Below are 26054 nucleotides of genomic sequence, written 5' to 3'. Positions count from 1 at the left end.
GGCAACGAGTCAGTGATTTGAGCACTACTTTGAAAACTCAGTTACAAGCTAGTGATTGTTAGACAAAGCTGAAGATGAACTGTAACTTTGCTGTGTAACTTTTTCCCCCTCTGGTAGTGGTTTTGTGGTTCCGTAATTCTGTCCATGCTTCGTGTATATAAAATTACCCCACTTACCGGACAGAAAGGTTAGAAATCAACTCCCAGCAGACACTTGGATTTTCAAAGGTCAAACTTTAATTACACTTTAAGTAAATCCATCTAATGGCCATGATATTGTTGATGTACGAGAAGGATGATTCAATACTAATACCAGCAATCCAAGAGAATCAGACAGCTCTGACGCCAGTGAAGCCTGCCATGATCCAGGAAATATAAGCAGATGTACAACACGGGCGCCGCACTACTGTATATATGTCAGGCAGACCCTGTGGCTGCTTGGCTCAGCACCATCGCATTGATCTGGGTCAAAAGGTCGTTGATTAGAGTCTCGCAGTCTCTAGGCAATGCCACAGTGTCTGCCACACACTCAACCTCACACAGGCTAGCACAGCTGCTGCCGGTCGTCATGGAAACACTCAGACTCCCCGCTCCTTAAGACAACTCCCAGTCAGCTAAATTATAGTGTGCCAAAAAAACCTTAGAAACCGAATACAAACACTAACATACCAGCGCTAAATAACAGACAAAATACAGAAATAGTGGTTGAGCAATGGGTTAAGCTGAAAATCATCTTTGAAGTCGATGAGAGGAAGTAATGTGATGACATCATTGAGGTAGTAGTGGTCAGCACTGTGTCACACATTCAATTTCACCTCGGCCGCCCCCTGAAGTGAGCATGTATCTATTCAAAGTTGTTTATCTGTAAGAGGAAAACAGTCTGAGTGCTGTTTTGTCAGAGAGACAGTCAAGAGGGCATTGAACTGAAAAAACCTTGGCACTGTTCGCTGCTCACTACATTACTCACCACACCACACTTGTTCAAGGGGCTTCAGCTCTCACTCCTAATTACCCTCTGTAGTATAGATAAAAGAGAAAACCAAACAAACTAGAACCAAAACACACGTACGCTGTGCAGCTCTGAATTTCCCAGGAAAGAGACACTGCAGGGAAGCCAGGAATCAAAGCAGCAGAAAATCGCCCCCCAATGTATGTTCTCAATGAAATATGCAGACTGGCATGTATATTTTAGAGGGCAGCGAGAATTAGCCCACATTCAGCAGACAGCTGTAAGCCCACCCAAACATAACCCAGACAGAGATTGGGTTTGGAGGACAACACACACATTTTGTAAAGCAGCAGCACCTGCTACACACACTCATACACAAACCTAAATACAAATCAAAAGGCAGAATGTCTTTATGCAAGGCTGAGTGTGCACATGTTCATTCCCACATAATGTACACACACATCTATGATTCAGAGACGATGAAGCGCCATTAGTAACTCACCAGCTCAACTCAGTTTGCCATTTGCTTTCGATGTTTTCTCTGTTTTCACCCTCTCTCAGACATCTCTGTAGATCCTTTTGTCTTTTGGTGTGCAACAGGAACATAAACACAAAAAGAGTCCGATCTATTCCAGCACCGAGCCACGAGCTGTCTGAGGAGCCAGGATGTTTTAGTAGTGCTCTGAGACGGCATGAGTCTGCTACTGCTACTACTCTCTCTAACCTCCACCACGCTGCCTCTCTCTCCTCCTCTTTCATCCCCTCCTCCTCCTCCCACTACTCTCCCTCCTCCCCTCACCCACTACTAACGCACTGTCCCTGCCCCAAAAAAAAGGACTCCTCCTGTCCTACGCTCTCCCCGTCCTGATCCCTGCACCATTCAGAGCAGAGGACCAAACAATGCCTTCAACGCCACCGCTCTGAAAGAAACCCAGGAGCCGTTTTCAGCCGGCAATAATGCTGCCCAACTGTCACCATGGAAACTAATGACGGCCCGCTTGAGGGAGGGGTGGAAATGAGGGGGGGAGATGGGTTGGGAGGGGGAGAGTTAAGTGAGAGAGAAAAGAGTGGAGGAGGGAGAGAGAGGGAAGTAGGTGAATGAAAGATGGGGGAAGTGTGTGTAAGTATCAGTGGGTGTGCCGGAGCAGTTGTTGCATGACTGTGTGTGTGTGTGTGTGTGTGTGTGTGTGTGTGTGTGTGTGTGTGTGTGTGTGTGTGTGTGTGTGTGTGTGTGTGTGTGTGTGTGTGTAGAGAGGAATTCTTCAGGTAGGCTATTCTGCAGTGAGGTGGAGTGTGTTTTTAACTTAATATTCTCAATCTATATAAATTGTTCTGTCTTTAAAACATGAGGAATCAGAAAATATTGACACCAAAATTATTGTCTTTTCCATCCAACAATCCAACAATTTAATATTTTATTTGAAATGATAGAAAACACAGGTAAGCAGCTAATACTCACAATTAAGAAGCTTGCAAATAGTTAATTACTTTATATAGTTTTTTTTCGTTAAATTAAACCATTTATCAAGACAGTTGCTGAGGTTTTCTGTCGAAAGAAAAAATGTTCCTGTAAATAATTTCCATTTATCAATAATTACATCAAAAGGAAAAAATCCTAATCCAGCAAATATTCTGCAATGTGTCTTGATGTACAGCTCAAATTATTATCCAGTTACCAAAATCATTCTTGAAATATTTGTCTGTGAAGTGTCTGAAAGCCTGATCTCTTAACTACTATTTTATTCGCCAAAAGTATTTGTATTTTTAATGTTTAAATAATGAATGTCTCTACATCCCTTGAGGAGCCACTTTACCACGAGTCTCTTGGGAGTACATCTATGCCACTTCCCCCCACAGATATGTGGATCACAAAAGCTGCCAGGATGACGCGCTCAAGCTGCTCCGACCCTCTTCATATGCACATATAATTATGACCCCCCCCCCCCCCCCACCCCCCTTTCATATCTCCCTGTGTTCTCCCTCAATAGTTGGAGTGACATCGGCCTGAAAGACACGGTGACATTGCCCGACACCGGCTCTGAACCCACAGACGAATGCCACCGATAACCATGGAAACACTGCTGGAATATCCCCAGTTCCTAAATGATAACAGGACTTAGAGCCGGGTGTGAGGAGAGGAGCGGAAGAGAAGGAGAATGTAAAGGGGGGGATGGGTGTCTGTGTTTCGATTTAGATTCAGGAAATGCTGAAGCTTTAACATTTGGAGTCGAGTGGAGTGCCTTTGAATGGGTTCAAATGGGCCCCGATTGATCTTCTCGTCTTCATGTTGAAGCAGGGACGATAGCAACATCCACCTCCAGCTGTGCACTGAAGGCCACCTTGTGCTGAACTGCTTGAAATTCTCAACAAAGTGAATTATGCATGGTGCCGGACAGGGGGAACAGGTGCTGCTCTCCACAGTCATAAAGCTGACTGCACACCTGCCGAGGTGAAATATTCTCACATGAGGGAAAGACGAGATAGGGAATTGGCACAGCAGCCGCCCTGTAGGGCAATCAAACAAGGGGGGAAAACCAATTTCAAATAAGAATAGAAGCCTTCGCCTTTGTGGGTTATCTAATGAGGCATGGTGCTCGTGCCCCCTCTTTACACCAAAGGGAGGAATGTGAGCTGTGGGTTAGGGAGGAATGCTGAACCTCTCGCCATCTTGTTATCACATTTAGCTCATGTAAGGCAGAGATCTACTCTCATAGAGGCTTTAAAGGGTGGAACTGGAAGTCTTTGATTTCCATGTAGTCTGGAATAAGCCCACAGAGATGCATTTACTCACTACAGGATAGCGGAAATGTACCGAGCTGGCACAGTTCTTCTGCCCTTCTGTCACCCTTTACTCCTCTCACTAATTACAGCAATGATCTCTTTCCATCTGTCCACAGAGAAGAAACTTGTGTGATTATTCTCCGTTCCTGTCACACACACAAACACACTGCAATATTGACGACTAACACTAGTCTAAATCTTCCTCGCTCTACTGACCTGAGGAGGGCATCTGTCACACATCTGCCCAATGGGATCATGAACCACACACATCCTGCCACACAGGGATGAAAAATATCCCTTGTTGCCTCACGTTTAACCTGAATATGTTTCAATCCTTATTTAATAAAAAAATGGAGGTCAGAAAATGACCTCCAATTCAATTGAAGTATAGGATGCCACATTTCATCAGCCACCAAGAAACAAACACAGAGACATAAACAATGCCTTGCATGTCTGTATTAACGCTGTTTGAAAGCTTGCTAAAGTTCTGTCATCTTTCAAAGGACTCTTGATCTAGTCCTACTGAGGGACACTGAGGACTTAGCCCAGTTAGAGTCAGAGGGCACTTGGTCCAGAAATCTGGATAAATAAAAAAGTGTTTTTTTAAATACTCAGATCAATCAATTTGATAATATGATGGCACACTTGGTTTGGCTGGCTCGGCACGAACCCTGCGGATGAAAGCCGGAAGCAGGACACTGGGCTGTTGTCATGGAGACAATTCACATTCCACAGCATGTTGACCCAAGTCCAGGATTTGTTTTCTTCCAAAAAGCCCTCACAAAGAAACGCAGGCATGCATATGAATAATTATACACACTCGCTCTGGCACACACACTCACACAAACGCAGTAGACATACATACAGAGGCTTAAGCCGTGAAAATGAATAACTTCACATGACTCTGAAGGTCCTCGAGTGCGAGAGACACAACATCCAGAGAAACCTCCGAGGAAGACAGAGGTTGAGGAAGGACACAGTTAATGCAGAGGAAGTCCTTCACTGTTACTCACACACATTCATGTTGACTTACTAAGCCAGGGATCGGCTTTCTCCGAGGGGAATTCAATATAGGGATCAATTAGAGCTTTCACAATTAAATTAGGCGTATACTGTAGTTATGAATACAGACAGGTGATCCCATGTGTCAGATTTCAATGGTATGACACCCTGGTGTGACTTATGTCCTTGAATAAAAGTATATTTAATGGTGATCGATCCTCAAATAACTGCCTGTTCAAATATTGACCTTGTCAGACACCTTTCCTTTAACCCCTCACACATTCAGCAGCTAAAAATCAAAGAGATGTTTTAAATTACTCTAACAAGCACCCTGCCTTCCTCTCTCTCTAAGGAGTCAGAGTCTCTCTTTAAAGAAGAAGTCATTAATATTTCACCCAGAGGAGAATCTTTTAATTCATTATTAATATTTAAACCTATCTCCAGGAGAAGAGAGATCTTATCTGAATTACAAAGAGGCTGGAGTCTGGCATAATCCGTGTATCTATGTTACCCCGACAGATCAGTAGAGAACTAGAGCTGCAATCCCACTCCGTTAGAAAAGAGCTGGCAGGTTGTCAGATCTAGAAAATGTATTTCTATGCTGGTCCCGTGCTGTCTGAGGGTGTCTGGCCTAAGGGCAGGGTGGATATGGTGGTGGAGAGCAGAAATCATAAGGATAAAGATAAAGTTTGGGGGAGAAAATTGGATATGTTGTCCTGAAAAAGAAAAAGAAAGTCACAGCGCTAACAATTAAGATTATGAAAGAAAATCTATACTTGAATTTAGATTTAAATAGTTAAAATAAACAGTTTTTCTTGATTTATTGTACAAAAATATGTATACAAATAGATATCTGTCTGATATTCTTGGAAGAGAATATGGAATAATATCTCCTTAACATCGCGTAACCACAATCACCAATTGATACAGTATAAAATGATACACAGATGTTACCTGTCAACCACACAATGCTGTCAATTAAGGATGATTCCAAGCCCCATATGCCTTCTCTGTAACCAAAAGACTATTGGCACATATGTACACATGGTTTATGAATGTACTGCAGTAAGAATGTTCTGGAAACAAGTTGTTGACATTGTATCTGAGATTATTGGAGTTCACATACCCTGTCTCCCAAAATATTGTATTGTTGAATGATGATTCTTCTCTTAAACTACAGAAGCATCAGAAAAGGGTGCTTTTCGCTGGTTTAACAGCAGCCAAAAAAATTATTGTAATACGATGGAAACCCCCACATACTTGGATATCATCCTTACATGACCTACTAATCTCAGAGCTGTCAATCGCTTCTACTAATAAGGCTGAGGGGGAAACATTAGAGGCTATTCAAAGAGCTGCTGATCTGGTAATATCATTCATGTAAATGATGATTGTACATATATGCACACCTTGGTGCAATTGTAGATTATTAGGAGTCAATCTCAATTCAGCTTAAACAGATGAAATGTTATGTGGAAAAAAAAGGTATGAATGTATTTTATATGGATAAGTTGTTATGCTATAATATAAATAATATATATAATATTATAGATAGATGAACTCAGACGATTGCTAACAAACATCAGGTAGGATTTTCTGTGAAATGGCAAGATGGGTGGGAAGGGGGAGGGAAAGATATCTGTCATAGAATAGAAATATAATTTTGATCATATTGTCCCATCCATGCAGCTACTTTGATTCTATTTTGTTGTTCACTATCCAGTCCAATGGCTGCTGTCATAAGGCACCATAAACACATCTTATAGAAATAACAGATACACTGACCGATGCCTTTACATTGTATTCTCACTACATTTGATACTGTTGGTGCTTTTGGTGTTTATTGTGGAATACATGTTAAAGCTCTGTTGTTTTAATACATACTGCTGATGTGCTACAACTCAAAACATTCAACTTTGTGGAATAATGATAAAATAACAACAAGGGTCGTTTTTTGTATAATCTAATTTTCACATTGCAGCATTTATTAAATCAGAGGGGAATGTTTTAGAATAACCAGCAGTCAGCATTGCAGTAATGATGCCCGCGAGCTCTTGTGCAGACCCTCAAAGAAGATGAGCAGGGAATCCAGGAGCCAGTAAAACAATATTAGAAACAGCTCACAATAAATACAGCGGACATATTATTTGAATTGGATCCCTGCGTGGGGGTCAGATTATTGCATTCTGCGTGAAGCAAAGGCTGGCTGGACAAGGCAAAATAATCATTTAAACCACCACCATGGACATTTATTACATTTTCTTTGGTTGATTTTAGAGCCTCAGTTAATGTTATAGTGCTCAGTTGACCATCTTCAAAGTGTAGTGTTATGCTTGTAGAACATCATTATGTGGCGTTGAACAATGTGTGATTTATTTTCAAATGCTTCTGTTCATTTCCACTGTGTTACGCTGCGGCTGTTTGGACGCTGTTTATGTCCTTGAATACGTTCTACTAGCAAGGTGTGATGGAAGTGAAAATCCCTGTGATGGTTTGTAGCTATTAAAAGGTGTGACTGAGTTGATGTGTTTGTGTGTGTGAGCGTGCACATGAGCGTGTGTCGGTTTGGTCATCTGATGAGCTGCGGGCTCATCTCTCCCTGCAGCGCCCAGATGGCCTGTGATTATGCACGGCTCAGTAAAGATTACCGTGCAGCACAGATAGAAAGAAAAACAGAGTGTAAAAAATATAGTTCAAATGACAAAAAATTGGGCACGGAATGAAATGAAAATATGAGGTATGTGGGGTCAAAGAAATAGAGCGAATGTGGTGATGTGTCAGCATCAATAGATATGCACAAACAGCTCCTTCTGCACAGAAACATAAAACCTCTCCACTACATATCATTTTCACTGAATTTGTTTAGCTGCACACAAGTAACCAAACATTTTGAACTTCATGTAAATTGTAAGGTGAAAAGGTGTGAAGGGGGTGGCAGGTGATGGATGGTGACTGTCTGCGTAAACGTGTGTTTTAGTGTGTGTCTGTCTGATGGGAATATCTGTAGCAAGGGACACAAGGGCATTTGTCTCCAGCGGCAATGTGACATGATGGATCACTCACTGGCAGGTTAAGAACACCCAGGAGAGCATTGTGAAAAATGACGAACGCTTCACTGAGGAAACATTATTTAACTGTTTATGTGTTTAGGGATTCCTCTGAGGGGGAATCTAGAATCAGTGTTTGACAATCTGTCTGAATAGTATAGTTCAAGTACCTGCATGTTTGCTTATTTATGCCCCAACTAACGTATGTGTTGTTATGAAACAAGGGAGGAGATGACATATAATTCTATTGTGGATTGCAAAAAACAACAACACAATAATAGCTGTTCCCATTATCGGAATACTTGTAAATAACCTCACGAGTGACTTCAAAAGCTGCCTAGCATTGAAAAATCAAGTCTGATTTTATCATTTAAGAAAGAACAAATTCACACAAGGTAACTATTTTGTAATCCTTTATTAATGATTGCCTTTTTTTTTATATATTTTTGATTTCTTTACTAAACAAGTTCTCTAAAAATATATGTGTCTTATTGGTGATGCACTACAAATATTTGTTCTTATCCAAATGTAAAGAAAACTGATTGCCATATGTTTTAGAGCAAGAGATTTAGATGTCTTAGAGTATTGGGAGCATTATTGGGATAATATTATAATTCTCAATTATTTTAACCTCGACAATCGTGATTATAATGTTGAATGCCTAACTGCAACATGCACTTTTTAAGTACGATATCAACAACAGTCAAACTAAGGTAAAGTACAGTCACGTAGCAACAGTTGCAGTGACATGCTTGTGATTTAAACACTTAATAAACAGTGAGAGATAAAGCAGAATGCAAAACCTCCAAAGCATTCATAAATCTAGTAGAACACGAAACCATGAAACTGAGAGTAGCACTTTCATATTTCTTCAGCTGAATAAAAACAACAATGATGTAATCCTTTACTGATGTTCAGTTAGAGCTACTTATTGTAATAGGGTTGGAGCTTGTTGTGGTTACGGGTGCTTTACCTATAAGTGTTTTGCTGGCACACTCTCCCAGCTGTCAAATAGATAAAACAGGAGGATGACGTGCGTCTAGATGTTTTGTTTTTCTTTATCACTTTCTGAATGCTAATCACCGCAGCATCCAGCAGAAAGCCAGCGTGTGTGTGTCCTAACTTAACGAGACTCATAATTCGCTTTTGAAGAGCTGCAGATAATAGATGGCAGTTTAACAACTTTAAATACATGCGTTTTATATTTCGACTTTGTTTTTGGAAGGACAATTTAGCTTCGGGCAGGTAGAGTAGCAGATGCAGAGTACATTATTTTGGGAATCAGCTGACACACTCACACACTCACACACACAGGTAAACATGCACTAAAACACCAATGCTAAGCAGCCTGAGGGAGTTTGTTGTATATCACGTTTTGACCTTTTAGGATCGTTGTTAATCTAATGAAGTTCTTGACAGTGAATTAGGGACTAAACGAGAAAAAAGAAAAGCTGAAACCCTAAAATAACTGTTTGAGGAAGATAATCCTCAACGGGCCACAGGAAAAGGATCCATCTGTGTGGATGTAGCTCTCATCTCCTCATTAAATACAGGGAGTTATGACTGTCCTGTGATGAGAGCTGTGGCTTGTGCAAGGCATGCTGGGAGTGTGGCGTGGTACAGTGGTCATAAAAGCTCAGGAGTTCAAATCCCTGGTTGATGGTTTAAAACAAAGGGAGGATAGGAGTAGCACCTTACCAATAAGAGGGAGAAATTCTCAAATAGTGTTGAAAAACACACAAGTCATCTTCCCCTGTTGTTTTCCCTGCAGCCATTAAAGCAGTAAGTCCAGATCTCTCTCCAATGAAATGGTGCTATCTTGTTTCACAAAGTCATTACAGAGGCAGCATGATAAATGGCTGACGGGCAGTGCAGACTATAATAGGAAAAAGGAGAAGAGACAGCGGAGAGTCAGCCTGCTGTTGCCAGGGTGACCTTCAGTGTGAAGCACCTCGCTGTCACCCAGAATGAGAGCAGCCCGGACGCTGAGCCCCGGATATACATGGAGTAAAGTAAAGCCGTTAGCCATCACAGAGAGGGTGACTGAGCAGCCAAACCTTAAACACTAAACAACATTACTCCTGAGCAGCTTTTGATGAAGAGTATAACAGACTCTTTATGACATTTTAAAAACAAAGCAGTCTATTTGTGGCCTCTCATCACTGTATATTTCCCGGTCTTAATATTTTACTTTCCTTATTTTTTACCTCTGCCGTGGAGGGTATGTTTTTGGTTGTTTGTTCCGTCAGATGGATACATGAAAAACATTTCATTTAGCTGACGCTTTTATCCAAAGCGACTTACAATTACCGATTACAAGAACATTCTCCCTGGAGTAACTAAGGGCACACTAGTGGTGGTGTTCCTGGCGGGATTTGAACTCACAACCTTCCGATCTTCAGCCCACCTCACTATCCATTAGACCACCACTATCCCTACTAGACTTGGTGTATGGGAAAAAGCACAGGCCAAGTAAGAGCCCATTCATTTTGGAGCAGACCAGGATAGGGGCAGACACACAACCACACAACCACAGAATAAACATATTTTGGCATGCAGAAATAAGGTTGTCCTGCTTCCCTATCTTGTTACAATTGTACACTCCTTTTCAGTCATTTTGCCTTTGTAATAAATTGTATTCATATTAATCTTCTAAATACATATAGAGGAGAAGGTCATAGGGTCCTTCTCAGGTCGATTAAATGGAATCCTTGGTTGCGTTCCAATAGTCCATTTAGCTTAAGAACCTTCCTAACGCAGTGAAATGACCCGGAAGTACGTCAGTGGCAGCCAGGATAAGTGCCGTTCCAATTCTCCAAATGAAAGGAAAGGAGGTTTCAAACTTCCTTTATAACCTCCTTTAGCTTAGGAACCACTGGACCTCCCTAACCGAAAGGAGAGGAGAAAATGCTGCCCCACAATGCATTGCAGCCGCAGCATTTGCCGTCACTCAACAGTCGGCCGTTCACGAAAACAACCGATTATGACGGAGAAATTATATCATGAAAGTTACGGTGCTTATTAAGCATTTTAAAACGTATGTGGTAAGTTGCCAAAGTGCTTTGTTCTGAACGTTCATCAGTATTATAATCAAAAAGAGAAATATGAACGTTAGTTTTGACTGAAATTATCAAATAAAGTCAACATTTCACAGTCTTTACTGAGCTGTGTGGGGTTTGTTCAACTTTTAAAAGATGTTTGAATGGTGATGTACACAGTGATAGATGTTAAGGACTAACGTTTATAATAAATACATTTGTATTTATTTTAAGATCTTTTCATAGTTCATACAATCAGACGTATTGGGATCATTTGTATTAATTTACCGGAGAGACTTTCCTTCTTTTTTTTTCAATTCCAACTTTGGTCATGAAGAATATGTTTCTCTGTTGTCCACGTTCATGAAGCATAAAACAACACAATCAGAGCACGGTGCAGAGTCTCTAGATGAGTTTACAGTAGTCCCTCGTTCTTATTAAACATCCATGTTGTAGTCCGCTGTATAGAAAACTGTAGTTTCCATAGTTGCCCCCCAGCAGCAGACGCATATTCATGACGTCCGCTGGCGCATCATAAACAGGTCAGATAGTGAAGTGCATTCGGATTCTCTAAAGTACCGCGGTCTCTTCTCCTAAGTCCTTTTGAATTCTCCTATCCACTATCCCTTAACCCCGTGACGTTTCACTCAGAGGTCAAGGAATAGGAGATAGGGTTAGAATTTAGGAGCTGATTTTTGGATTATTGGAACGCAACCCTTGCGTCCCTCACTTGCATTGTTTCCCTGCGTTTAGTCCCTCCCACCTGGGAAGCATGGAGAGACGCAAGGAAATCACGAAACGCAGGGAAATTAGTTTTAAGAACAATGGGACGTCCTTTCTTCCGGAGCGTCACGTGAAGCGACGTCCGTTTGTGATGACGCCGCACAGCTGTTCGTCTGACAGTTTATACCGTGTTTTGTTTCAATTAATGTATCATTTAGTTACAAATATGTGATATATCTGAACAACAAAGTGGTCAAAAATCATTTTATTCATTTTTTGGAAACATTTTCATGATCGCTTTTTTCGTTTTACATTTTCATTTATTGTCATTTCCATTCAGTCAGTCATTAAGTGCTATTAAAATGTTAATGTGCTACATATCCACACAAACACACAAAGTGTGCAATCCAATGAATGTTAATCTAACTGGGTTTTGATAGATAACATATCTCTTTTTCTTCTCTCAATTATTTTATTTCTATTGTGCACTCTAATCAATATTAATCAAACTATTGTTCGTTTATAAATGTTAAGAATGGCGTTTATCTTTTTTGAGAATGAGTTCTTATTTTATTTTATTTATTGGGGTCTACAACAGATGATACAAATGTTTGTGTCAGTAAATGTGTACTAACAGAGGCGGAGGTGTGTGTGGAAATAACGGGGACAGAGCTGCTGTCAGACGATCAGCTGTGCAGCGTCATCACAAACGGTCGTCGCTTCACGTGACGCCCCGGAGGAAAGGACGTCCCATTGCTCTTAAAACTCATTTCCCTGCTTCTCGTGGTTTCCTTGCGTCTCTCCATGCTTCCCTGGTGGGAGGGACTAGACGCAGGGAAACGACGCAAGTGAGGGACGCAAGGAATCCATTTAACCAAAGTGAGAAGGAACCATAGGCCCTGTCTCAGGTCGACTATTTTCATTTCCTCGCTCCTCGGTCTCGGTCTTACCGGAAGTTGATTTGTCTGCGCCATCTTGAGTATCGTCCCATGGCTCTTATTTCTGCCGGAGGACCGAGGATCGAGGAGCGATAATGGAGGAGCGATAATCGAGGAACCACCAGTCCATCCTCCGATGAAATCCTCAGATATTCGCCCCGCCCCCTTACTGTGTATCGCTCACTGATTGGACGATGCAGTGCATGCACTGATCTGATGCTTCTTGACATGAGAGCAGTTTCCCAGCGGAGTGAAGAAAATAAATGAAACTCACGGGAGTCACTACTCAGTTTAAACTGTGTTTTGTTTCAATTAATGTATCATTTAGTTACAAATATGTGATATATCTGAACAACAAAGTGGTCAAAAATCATTTTATTCATTTATTGGAAACATTTTCATGATCGCTTTTTTTCGTTTTATATTTTCATTTATTGTCATTTCCATTCAGTCAGTCATTAAGTGCTATTAAAATGTTAATGTGCTACATATCCACACAAACAAACAAAGTGTGCAATCCAATGAATGTTAATCTAACTGGGTTTTGATAGATAATATATCTCTTTTTCTTCTCTCAATTATTTTATTTCTATTGTGCACTCTAATCAATATTAATCAAACTATTGTTCATTTATACATTTTAAGAATGGCGTTTATCTTTTTTGAGAATGAGTTCTTATTTTATTTTATTTATTGGGGTCTACAACAGATGATACAAATGTTTGTGTCAGTAAATGTGTGGCGGGGGTGTTTGTGAAAATAACGGGGACAGAGCTGCTGTCAGACGAACAGCTGTGCAGCGTCATCACAAACGGACGTCGCTTCACGTGACGCTCCGGAGGAAAGGACGTCCCATTGTTCTTAAAACTAATTTCCCTGCTTCTCGTAGTTTCCTTGCGTCCCTCCGTGCTTCCCTGGTGGGAGGGACTAAACGCAGGGAAACGACGCAAGTGAGGGAAGCAAGGATTTCATTTAACCGACCTGAGACGGGGCCATTGTCTCTTGTATCAATGGCTTGACAGAATAAAGACAGGAGTGACATTACAGTGCCATCTAGTGGTGCCTTAACTGTTGCACACTCGGCAGTAGAGTGTATTTCTTTGGTCAATAAGCTCACAGTTTGTGACATAATAAAACCACATGTATACTTTATGTATTCCATATTTCTCTAAATATAAGACAGTGGTTTATAAAAAGTCTGCTTTGTATAATGAGTCAGCAGTTTATGAGTGACATAAAAAGAGCTGAGATTAAGATTGACAGGGCGGCTCTTAAAACAGCCGGGTTTATTTAGGGCTGATAAATCTGCAGTCAATATAAATGATAACACAAAGCTCTTTCACTGTCAGCAGCATCCATCCTCATCAGATCACATGCATACAGTATTAATACCATACGCTTTTGTAAGATGAAACACACTCATCACAGTGATGATGGTTGAACTGTGAATTGCATGCAGAAAAGCTGCAAACAATACAACTTTCAGTCTCTGGCAATGCCTTACACTGCACTAAATGAGAGCCCTGTTCAGACAGTTGTGCCATTTAAGAAGGAGCTAATCTGTGTCAGGCTAAGACTGGTGGAGGGGAAAGAGAAGAGGAGGAAGAGAATAGAGCGAGGAAAAGTTTCCTACTGACCGGCCCTCCGTTTGCGTGTGTGTAACCCACCATGAAGTGTGAAGTGTTATAAAAGAATGTCTGCAATGTTAAGCAGGTCTTGCTTAGTGTTGGGTTACCTAAACAAAATATAGTGTGATTTAGTCTGTAACAATGACACCCAGGCTTAGAGGGAGGAAGACGAAAGCGAGAGACAATGGTTAATGACAACAGAAGAGGCAGAGTGGAGGAGGGGGGGCTGCTCGATTATGGCAAAAAACATAATCTCGATTATTTGGGTCAATAATTGATATCACGATTATTAAAAACGATTATCCATTTATTTGAAAACATCCATTTATTGAGAAAATTTGAACAGCACGTTTTTAACAGTTGATTACCCTGAACATTAAGTATAATTCAACTGAAAAACCAATACAAATAAAAAATAAATAAAAATGTAATAAAAAATTAAAAGAATAAAAGAATCGTTTTATTTCGATTATGTTGTTTTCATAATCATTGCAAGCCAAAATCGTAATTGCGATTAAAATACGATTAATTGAGCTGCCCTAGGAGAGAGCATGGAGGCTTCAACACAGGCCGCCTTTGGGTGCAATCAGCCAGACTAAGGAGACATTTACAACACGGTTTACGGCGAGGTGAGGGACTGTGAATGGAGGAGTGTGTGTGGTGATTAAGGGCGTGGGCTCCACTTAGCTCTCAGATATCCAGGATGAAGAGTATAAGGGACATGCACGACTTTGCAAATCTGTCTGCAGTTTATATTACTGCTGACCATCTTCCACAGCATGTCGTATCAGGTTTAAAATTGATTTTCTACAATCCAGGAAGCGACTGGCTTCATTTCACAGTGGTATAAAAATAAACCACTAGATATTAGAGAGGGGAAATTGATTTTATTGCCAAGGTTGTGTCATCAGAATTGGAAATTCATTCGCAAGCATGGACTCAATGAAACTTAATGAAATCATTGTTGAATGGGTTTAAGGTTGCTACATTTACAGTAATAAAGGACAGACAGAAATAAAAACCAAACTCTTACTTTGTAAAATCACTTCAGTGTTTGGCTATTAGTTAATACGGATGTTTTCAAGCAGCATACTCTCAAATCTCAAATGAATGTCCTTGAAAGTCGTAACATTGGTGAGTTTTTGCAACAGCTCCTGCTCATTAACAGTAAGACACGTACGATGAAGTGACCTTGACAGAAAATAATAAGCAGAGTTTGTGAAAGATTTTTATACCAAAGAGAAATCTATGGAATAAGATTTCTGCCTGGAAGATGATGAATAATAAATCAAAGAACATCTATACTTCGGGGTATGGGAAAACTAGAGGCTGATCAATACTGGACTCTGGGGCTGCTATTTATTTCCCACCACAGCAAAACAAACCCATATGGAGAAGGCTGGTGATAATATATATTGTGTTGTATTAGTAATTGCATGAATTATCAAAACCAACAACTATCTCTCAACAAACATCTGTCATTTATTTCTGACTCTCCCTGCATGACTGTGTCAACCAACCCAAGCCAGTTGGATCCTACGGAGGATATCAATCTTTTATTTTAGATTTGAGCTTTTTTCTTACTTGAACAGGGGAACATTTGTTGAGGACTATTTTCTGCTGCAGACGAAGTGCAAAGTACTTGAAGCAGCATGTTTTTTTGGAACTAAATCACAATAAATGACAGTGCCGACACTCATTACTCATAATACCACTCATGTCACCCAGTATAATGGCGTGGCTCATTGATGTTTTGAATAGTTTCTGGAGAATAGTTGAGCTCTACGGAACAACAAATCATGTTATAAGGTTTTGGAGACACAGACAATACTTTATTGAAGGATAAATTCAATGTTGGCTTGGGTCTGATACTCATGGGATTTGTTGGCAATATGAAAAATCACATATCACCTCATTCAGGATTCTGTGTTGCTATTAAAGCTGTGAACCAGAATGCTGATGCTCACCATTTAACCTAGAGGCGACCTCCACCTGGCTCCATCCCTCCTTCTTTCTCCCCCTCCTCCTCTTCCTCCACCTCTTCCTCCCTTCTTTCCAGGTCCCCCTGCCTCACCCCAGTGTGTACAGGAAGCCCTGAATCCACAGAGCCTGCTCTTCTGATGATCAGAGAGGAAAAACACAATGCCTTCAGTGTGCTAGGAAGGAGCTACACACACACACACACACACACACACAACACACACACACACACACACACACAGCACACACACACAAACACACACAACACACACACACACACACAACACACACACACATCACACACACAACACACACACCACACACACACACACACACACACACACACCACACACACCACACACACACACACACACACACACACACACACACACACACACACACACACACACACACACACACACACACACATCACACACACACACACACACACACACACACACACCACACACACACACACACACACACACACCCACCACACACACACACACACACACACACACACACACACACACACACACACACACACACACACACACACACACACACACACACACACACACACACCAAATGGAACATGCTTTTACTATTAAGGCTCAGTTTTTTTTCTTTCCATATGACTTTCCAAGGAAAATCCCCCTCATCAGGGTAGGTCCATTCCAGACAGACAGCAGACATGAGAGGAGTCACAGATACAGACAGACAGCTACACAGACACAAACTGACCTCCCTGTCCTGTCACTGAGACACAAACAAAGACTTTTAGGCTGCAAACTGGGCCCTTCATCACGCTGTCATCTTTAACATATTTTAGAGCAAAAATGCTGATTCCAGATTATACTTTTCCATTTTCAAACTGGAGTCAGTCAACGTTTCTCAATAAGCACCACCCGGCATCTGGCTCACATACAACCTGCTCTATCTAGGACACTGGGATGAGATCAACTCAGTCTCTTGTGTCAGTCCTTTATTGGGTCACCAAGTTTCTCTGTCCATTTCAAGAAGGCCTCAACAGTTGGTACCATTTAGCAAAACTGGGTCACTTCCGCCTTGTGTGTGTGTGTGTGTGTATGTGTGGGGGGGGGGGGGGTATGGGTGGCCTAGCATTACTATACTTGTGGGGACTTAAATCTGTTTACACAGTCACGTGTGGGGACTCGCCTCCCTTATGGGGACAAATTGGAGGTCCCCATGAGGGGAATCATTAATTTTAGGGTGAAGACTTGGTTAGGTTTAGGTTAAGGGTAAGGGTAAGGGTTAGGCATGTGTTGGTTATGGTTAAGGTTAGGATAAGTCTCCAGGAAATGCATGTAAGTCAATGTAATGTCCCCTGAAGTGATGTATACATGGTGTGTGTGTGTGTGTGTGTGTGTGTGTGTGTGTGTGTGTGTGTGTGTGTGTGTGTGTGTGTGTGTGTGTGTGTGTGTGTGTGTGTGTGTGTGTCAGCTAGACCCAAATATAAGCCAAGAAACCTCCAGTGTAAACATATTGTGCAGGAAGCACTGCTACTCCTGAAAGGAAACATCCTAATACCAAACAATATTCAAATCATAGCTAGATGCGGCATTTGCTGTCACACTCCAGCTCACTCTCATTCTGTAAGACTGTGTGAGTGTGATCTTCTGACGTGATTTAAACATATATTATGTAGAACACTCCCTCATTGCATACTTCAGATCAGCCCTAAACATTGTCACAGACGCCAAGGTAAACCTCTGTTGAAAGATGAGTCAGTTTTCTAAAACACTTGTTTGCTGAATCACAGCTTCACCTCGTCTACTACAATGACACCAAACGGTGGCTGACATTACAGTACAGATTATGTTTCTACAAACTGTGTTCATTCATTAATACTTGGAGTGCTTGTGTAGTGGAAGTAAACGAATAAACTACACATCATCTAACTGCAGTGGCTCCTAAGAGGTAACTAAGATATTTAAAAAGGTAGAACAAAGCAAAGATAGCATTTTGTTACCAAAACTGTATTTTTCTTTCAAATTTACTTTTAATATTTTTTTTATTTCAAACCATCCCTCTTGTCATGTCCGCACTAATGTATGACCAGGTGCCATTCATTCAAGTCCAAAAGAAAAACACTATCACAGTTTCTCACCTGCAAGAACAGATACAGTAGGTGTGGTCAAACTGAAGTTGTTGTAACAATATACTTCTTATTGCTAAACAATTGTATATTAATGTAACTATTCTGCAGCGCAATTGAAAACACACCTCTGAAAGCAGTGTGCCTGCATATGACTCACGAACCTGTCAAACAGGAGTGTGAATATAATGCCACAGTCTGTGTGCTGTCACTATAAAAAGAAGAACTTGCATCAAAACAAACCAGCTTCTAATCCCACTCCCGTGTGCAGTCCTCATCCTACAGCACACATGCTTTATCAGTGCTTCCTGGGCCCCACAAATCAAATGATAAACCAGCAGACCAAATAAAGTATTATCTTATCTTGTACAAAGAGAGACTTGTAGTCATTTTCACACAAAAACTCAAAACGATAAGAGACATTTGTAAGGCAAAGACTTTAACCTGTTAAGCCCCAAGCCTGTTTTTCAGATCTCAGGCTCGAAAATGACATTCCCAGAACAAATGACCATATCTTCACTTCTAAAAAGGGTACATTAATAATCTTTTTTCTCAAAGCAATGACACACCTGTGAGTTGGATATATCAAAGTCAGAATCAGAATAGATGTTTTTATTTTAAAGTAAATTCAGATTGAACATAGTAAAGAAATGTAAATTATAGTTTCCGTCCAAAAACAACAACAATTACTTATAGTGAAAACCACCCTTGAATGATGGGATGGTAGACAAAAAGCTTTAGGAATCCAAATTATAACATATAATAAGTACCCTGTATCAAGATTGATGCAAAACAAGTGAAATTTGACCTTTTTAGAGAAGTTTAGAAAAATAAATCCACCTCTGGGGTCATTTGGGTGTAATTGCCATATCTCTGGAACCCATCTGTCAATTTTGATGATTGACACCTCTTTTGAACCGTTAGAGCCAATAGAATCGAGGGGAAGTTCATCTAAACATTACCATTGGTGAATGAGAGTGATGCGCAGCCAGCATGCCCAAAACCGGAAGCTCTCTTACACTCTATATGAAAAGTACGTTTATTGACATAAATGTCATGATGGATTTTCAGTAATCATTTCAAAGTGACACAGAGACATTGGAATAACCTTCAGCAGCGTTTATATGCGTTGTAATGCCCTTTCACACAACTTTTGATCAGAAAACAGCCAAGTTAAGAGGTATTTGCCGTTTTAGCCCCGTAAAGTGAAGTTGTGTGTTGTCTTTGCTTGCCTTCGCTGCCGTGAGTTTTGGTCGCACAGTGACCAAAACTCACAAGCTTTCATATATCTTGTTTGTGCTGATCCGATGAAGCATAAAAGATCTCTACTGTGAGTTATGTGCTAAGTGCGTTAGCACTCTTTCGCTTAGTGCTAATTCAGTCGCTTGGCGTTAGAGTTGTGTTTTGTTTAGGTAAAAATTGTTCATATCGTCAGTTAGCTGAGTCTCTTCCCGTTAAGTGGGTACACACACACACACACACACACACACACACACACACACACACACACACACACACACACACACACACACACACACACACACACACACACACACACACACACACACACACACACACACACACACACACACACACACACACACACACACACACACACACACACACACACACACACACACACACACACACACACACACACACACACACACACACACACACACACACACACACACACACACACACACACACACACACACACACACACACACACACACACACACACACACACACACACACACACCACACACACACACACACACACACACACACACACACACTTTTTTCAACAGCAGGGCTCACACATGACCACCATTAGGCAAATCAATGTGACACTCAGGAAGGCCAGGAGAAAGCCTGAAGTCTTTGAATGGGCCTGGAACTGAGTCATGGTGTCTCACAGATAAACAGAATGAGAGAGAGAAATGCAGGGGATGTTGGGGATCAGCGCTTACAGGAATACACAAAGTCCCGGCTGACTGGTCTGTTGGTCACCTTGAGAACTTAATTTAGAAATACCTTCGCCACTGTGACTCCCCAGTCTGAAATGCTGAGAGCGCAGAACAGAAAGGTTCATTATTGAACAAAATGTGCTTTATTTATAAGACTCATATCTTGGTTTAACTGTGGGGTCAGGACATTTGTAAACTAGATTGACATAAAGACAAAAAGATAAAGAAACATGGCTCTGTCCAAAGTTAATTAATAAACCTAGGTGGAGGCTTTTGTTGGAGCTGTTTTTTGACAGAAAACGGCCTTGCTCAGTGATTCTGTGCAGCATTTCTGGTTATAGTGTCGACAGATAGAACAAACTGCTTGTATTAAAGTGAATGAACAGCTGGTTAAAAAGACTGCCTCTTCCATCACTACCCGTTTGCTTCTTTTAAAAAGGTAAAACATCCTAGTAGTTAAAAAACCACGTGTTAACCAGAAATGTGCTGATAAGTTTCTTGGAAGTCATGAGAAAAAGCATTGAAGAATGACTAAGCGACTGAATAAATATCAGTCAAATATCAGTTTAGTCATTTGGATTCATCTTACCACCTGGATAATTTACATTGACCTTTAGAGACACATCGAAAGGCAGCATGGGTCAGCATCACATGTTCATTTCTGTTCGGACATCAACAGGTAAACTGACCAACAGTGTGTGGACTAGACTTGCAAAGGCTTGGCAGTCGATCAAAGTTCATTAAAGTGTGGGGGAACAACAGCAGGGTCATCTGAGCTCAAAGAACAAAAAAGGAGGAACAAGGGGGGCTATGCAGATAATATTCTCACTATCCTCCTCCCTCACTCCGTGCTCTGTGTTGATTTAACACAGAGGGGAGATGTTTACATTGGCTTGGTTTAACACAGACAGGCCCAATAGCTTTTGTTAATAATAAATAACCTAAACAGCCACCCAGGACATTTATGGCGGAGTATCAAGCTACCACACGCCGACCACCACCTACTGCATCTGTGGAGAAGAGACCCTCACCCACTTCTGAGTGAACCCGATGGCATGCAAAGTTTAAGACTGAGAGTGAAGCCTGTCAGAGAAGTTTAATGAGTTGGAAACTAGTCAGAGGAATGAGGTGGAATTAAAACTGAAAGGCATACTATCTATCCCACCGCAGTTTGTTTGTGATGTGGTTTATTTTAATAGATTCTCCGATGACTTGAAGCGAGCAGCCTACAACCCTGTTGACCCTCCCATCGTAAACACAAAAATAAGCATTAGAGAGTGCACAGGCTAGTTGGGTTCCCATGTGGAAGGAAAAGAGATGAGGGAACTTCAGAAAACAGAAAATAAGTTGATATATTTCATCTGACGGCGGCTGCATTGAGCATTAGAACTGTGTGTGTGTGTGTGTGTGTGTGTGTGTGTGTGTGTGTGTGTGTGTGTGTGTGTGTGTGTGTGTGTGTGTGTGTGTGTGCGTGTGTGTGTGTGTGTTGGGGGGGGTTTAAGGCAGGGGGAGAGATTGATCGGGGACAGTGTGGGAGAGAAAGAGGGAACTGCAACAACAAAAAAGAGCCAGGCCTTGGGAACGAGTGTGTGTGTGTGTGTGGGAGAGAAACGATGCACTGCTGGACTGCCGGAAAAAGAAAGTCAGCCAGGAGGACGGCAGATCGATTCCTCCCCAGAGCCTCACAACAAACACACTCTCTTTTTCTCTCTCTGCATAGCTTACCTCCGCTGCAGCCTGATATCATCCCATCAGCACTTCATCTCTATCACTACACCCTCCCCCTTCTTTGTCTGCATGCTAGCAGCACTTTATTTCGTGGCCTGTGTGAAAGATTGTAAGATTTAGCTGAATTTTCTACAGAGTTTGGTTCTCACAGTAACTCATTGTGCTTAGCTGATAGTATTATTAAGCTAATGCCCCAGATCTGTCATCTGTAGACCCGAAGAATACAACACACCAACAATACTTTGGACACGGTGAATAATGAACAGCTATATTAGAAAGAAACAAAAACTGTACGTCCCCTCCTTTGTGATTGTGGTTGTATAGAGGTGTGAATAGGAGATGCTTCTCTCTCATGGTCAAAAATATATATAAGTAGTTCAGAAAGGAAACCACACACTGACACACACTCTTCCTCAAACACAGAGCAGTCCTTCTACCCTCCTCAGACAGACTTGCATTAACACAACTCTAATCTCATGAGCTCTGCATCAAACACCCTCTCCTCCACATAAATCCTATTTCATACAGAGACAGTGTGGGGGATACACACACACACACACACACATTACATTGGAGTAGAGAGGAATGACTCCACTTCACCGTTATCAAATTCAGAAGTCTCATTGTGTGGATTCCGGTCAAATATGTGTTATAAAGAAAATGGTGTGTGTGTGTGTGTGTGTGTGTGTGTGTGTGTGTGTGTGTGTGTGTGTGTGTGTGTGTGTGTGTGTGTGTGTGTGTGTGTGTGTGTGTGTGTCACAGTGGGGGGCTCAGCCAGATTGGGGCAACTGTGAGCTGCTTCTACAGGGTTAGGAATGGGATTGCTCCTTTTTGTTGCCATGTCAGCTCAAGCTTGCCCAGTGGACCATTAATGGCCCTCTCAGTGTGTCTCAGTGTGTCTGTGGAGAAGCCATAACAAGCAAAACAAGTCTTCACGTAGATTGGGAGTTGTTGCAGGCGGGCCTGCAGCTGTCCCGTTGACAGCTGGCGAAAGCATTTTGAAATTCAAATCCTGTGCGCAATGCAAGCTTTAGCCATTTAGAAACAACTTAAGAAAAGCATATCTTCAAAAATGAGGAAGGTATCCGCTTTTAATTTGTAAAAGTGATTCACTTACCAGTCGCTGAACCCCCCTGCATCTTGCACAAAGTTTGTCTCCGGTCTTTCTCTGCTGAATCCGTCTTTTTCTCGGAGAAACTGGCAACAGCAGCAGCTCCAGCCCACTAAACTCGGAGGAGCGCCTCCACTTCAGAGTCCCCTTTCCTGTTTGCCGATTAAAACAACTAACAACACACTAAGGAGACTTCATGGTTTCCTAACGGTCGCGAGAGACTTCACCCGGGTCATTTGTGTGCAGAATAAATTCACTGTAGTCCTCCATGTAGTCCTTTCTCCTCCCTCTCCAGAAACAGAACTCTCTCCTCTGTGCTGCTGGGGAAAAAAAGATATGCGCGCTCTTGGCGCGAGGCGCGGGCACGACAGCCTCATTCATTGACTGTGAATGCTACAATGAAAGATTGGAAAAAACAATAAGCATTTGAATTGTATCCTTATACTCACAACTACACTTTGGAAAGTAGTCGTCTAATTTCGTGCTGTATTTTTCTTAATCGATCGTTTTCGTGTCTACTTACTGTAATGATATCTCTAAGTGATATTGCATTTTCAGCCATGACATGCCCATCGGCATTACATGGGTTGTCACGTGAAGTCATGAAAGGAACGAGGCCTATTTCAAGAGATAGCTTTGAAATGTCCACAGCTGCCCATTAGTGTGGAAGGAAAGAGCCTGGAACAGAGATACTAACTGGCACTGTACTTCCATGTCACTGCTCAGGCTTTCTCCGGATCTCTTAATTGATTATCTTCAGTTTCCAAGCCAGCTGAATGGATGCTGCTGCCTCTGTGAATCATTGTACAGCAGAGCAATAAAGAAAGGCAAAACAAATCTTGAATTAGCAGATGGTTGTAGTAGTCATACAATGTATTTTATGTTGCAGGTTTATTGTCCTGTTTGTGTAAAGTTATAAGTGTGATAGGATAGAAGCTTTAAGCTACATAGGCTAGTGAAAAGCATCCTAGTTCTTCAATAAAGGCCCATAAGGGTCAGCAGAGTGGCATCACTACTTGCATGTACTTACAGTTGTGTGCCACTATACGTTTTCGAGTTTACCTTTTACCTTATACTACTTCACTACACCTCAGATGAAAATATTGTATTTTTGACTTCTCTGCATTTATCAGACAACAACAGTAACCAGTTCCTTTTCAGTTAACATTTTACTTTAAAAAATCACATGATAGGCTCATTAAATACAATGCACTGTAAAAGATTAAACCAGTGGTTCCTAACCTTGTTGGCATGGGACATACAAAAATGCAAAAGCTAGTTTCTCCCCTTCTCGTGAGTCAATGATGTGTTTGCATTTCTGCTGGCAAGTCTTAATGTCTAATATGAACAAGAAAATGTTGCTGATGATACTTCTGTGCTCTTTATAAAAAAGTTTGAATGACAAACACAGTCTTGTTTTGGTACTTTTGCATACGTGAAGACAGCTTGACCCTCAATGTATTTCCTTGATAATGTGACCAGTTTAACCCTATCTTCAGTAGCAGGACTGTGTAGCTGCTCTCTGTGTGTGTTTATCTGTGTGCCGATCCCCATCTTTGCGAAACACGTGTCGACTCAGCCACGCATCATTAACCTCTTTTGTGCCCGGCGCTGTTGGTGCACGCTTTACATCTGCCTCAGAAGAACACAGACAACAGCAGGGTCTCTAATGATAATGCCTCCCTGCCTGGCTGCTTGTCTGGCAATAGGTCACTTCATTGACCTGCACTCCTCTCTAATAAGCTGTATCCATACATCACCTCTCCCCTCATTTATACCCGACCACTGACTGCACATAAATCACATACAACCAGACATAACATCCATTTTGCACACACAAGGAAACACAAACACTTTTGCTTGAACTTCTTTCTCTTTTTTTGCTTTGGTGAATAATTCTGAAGATGTCATGGCAGAGTCGAAACTGACCAAGTGTTTTGTGGATGACTGAACTTGGGTTTTAAATAGACCCAGGCCCTTGTTAGTGCCTCAGAGTGCATGGAGCTGCCTGTCAGCCTGTCTAGGGCATGCTGGTCCACAGACAGCAGAACACCCAGCAGCCCTCTGGGATACATCCTCTCCTCCGTTACCCTGGGGCTCCTCCACACAGAGCAGAAAGAAGCAACCGCATTCATAGTGAGGGAGGAGGGGAGATGGGAAGGGAATAGATGGGTAGGGAATTAAGGAAGAGGGGGGAAGGTGAGAGACAGAGTGAGACATGTATGAAAAGGCAATATGGATTAACAGAGAAAGAGAATGAGAGGCAGATGTGCAAACTGCTGTATAGGTGTGAAAATCGACAGAGATAAGTGTGAGATGAGCTATGTGGAGGTGTTTCACTTCACTGAAAGCCACCTGGTGTAAAGGCTCCAATTATACGAATACTCACACTTTAGTCTGGGGTGCCACTTTATTCATTCACTCTTTTTCAAGTGCAAATTGAAGCTTCATAGTGATCAACACATCATCTGTTATGCGACACAGACGTCAAAACCTGCAATTCTGGGACCACACCGAAAGTTAGCTGTAGATATTTGTGTGTGAGTCACATTGACACTCACACCCTGCATCCAGTGTCAGGACTAAGGAATGTTTCAATGCATCATGAGGCTGAGCTCACACTCCACAGGTCATACATTTGTTAACATCCTCAATGGTGTTATTTCTGCTCCAGTAAAGCTTTTCTGAAATGTGTGTATCAGTGTGTGTTTGAAGCAGTGAGGCCTGTCAGCTGATCACGACTTGCTGTCCTTGTAGGCTGCACGTGGATTCATCACATGACAGAGCCGGCTGATATACACCAATAAGTCTCTTTGTAACAGGAAAACACACTCTGTCTCTTTGAGGCCAAACCTTGAAGAAAGTTTTTAGGGATTCAATCAATCAATCAATCAATGTTTATTTATATAGCCCAATATCACAAATGTTACATTTGTCTCAGTGGACTTCACAGTTTGTACAGAATATCAGTATGACAATACGACACCCTCTGTCCTTAGACCCTCACATCGTACAAGGAAAAACTTCCGAAGAAAACCCAC

General features: G+C 41.6%; 1 protein-coding gene across 1 annotated transcript in view; it reads right to left on the bottom strand.

Annotated features, from left to right (window-relative positions):
* Positions 1-23326, bottom strand: part of fgd (faciogenital dysplasia) — a 55320-nt gene extending 31994 nt beyond the window's left edge. Inside the window, exon 1 of the mRNA XM_034211187.1 lies at positions 23020-23326. Coding sequence (XP_034067078.1) covers positions 23020-23041 — 22 coding nt within the window. The 5' untranslated portion in view covers positions 23042-23326. The remainder of the gene's footprint in view (positions 1-23019) is intronic.
* Positions 23327-26054: the final 2728 nt, after the last annotated feature.

This window comes from Gymnodraco acuticeps, unplaced genomic scaffold (assembly GCF_902827175.1).
Source record: "Gymnodraco acuticeps unplaced genomic scaffold, fGymAcu1.1, whole genome shotgun sequence".
NCBI classification, from domain to species: domain Eukaryota; kingdom Metazoa; phylum Chordata; class Actinopteri; order Perciformes; family Bathydraconidae; genus Gymnodraco; species Gymnodraco acuticeps.
The sequence above is the reverse complement of the archived record's forward strand: the minus strand, read 5'-3'. Positions and strand labels throughout refer to the sequence as shown.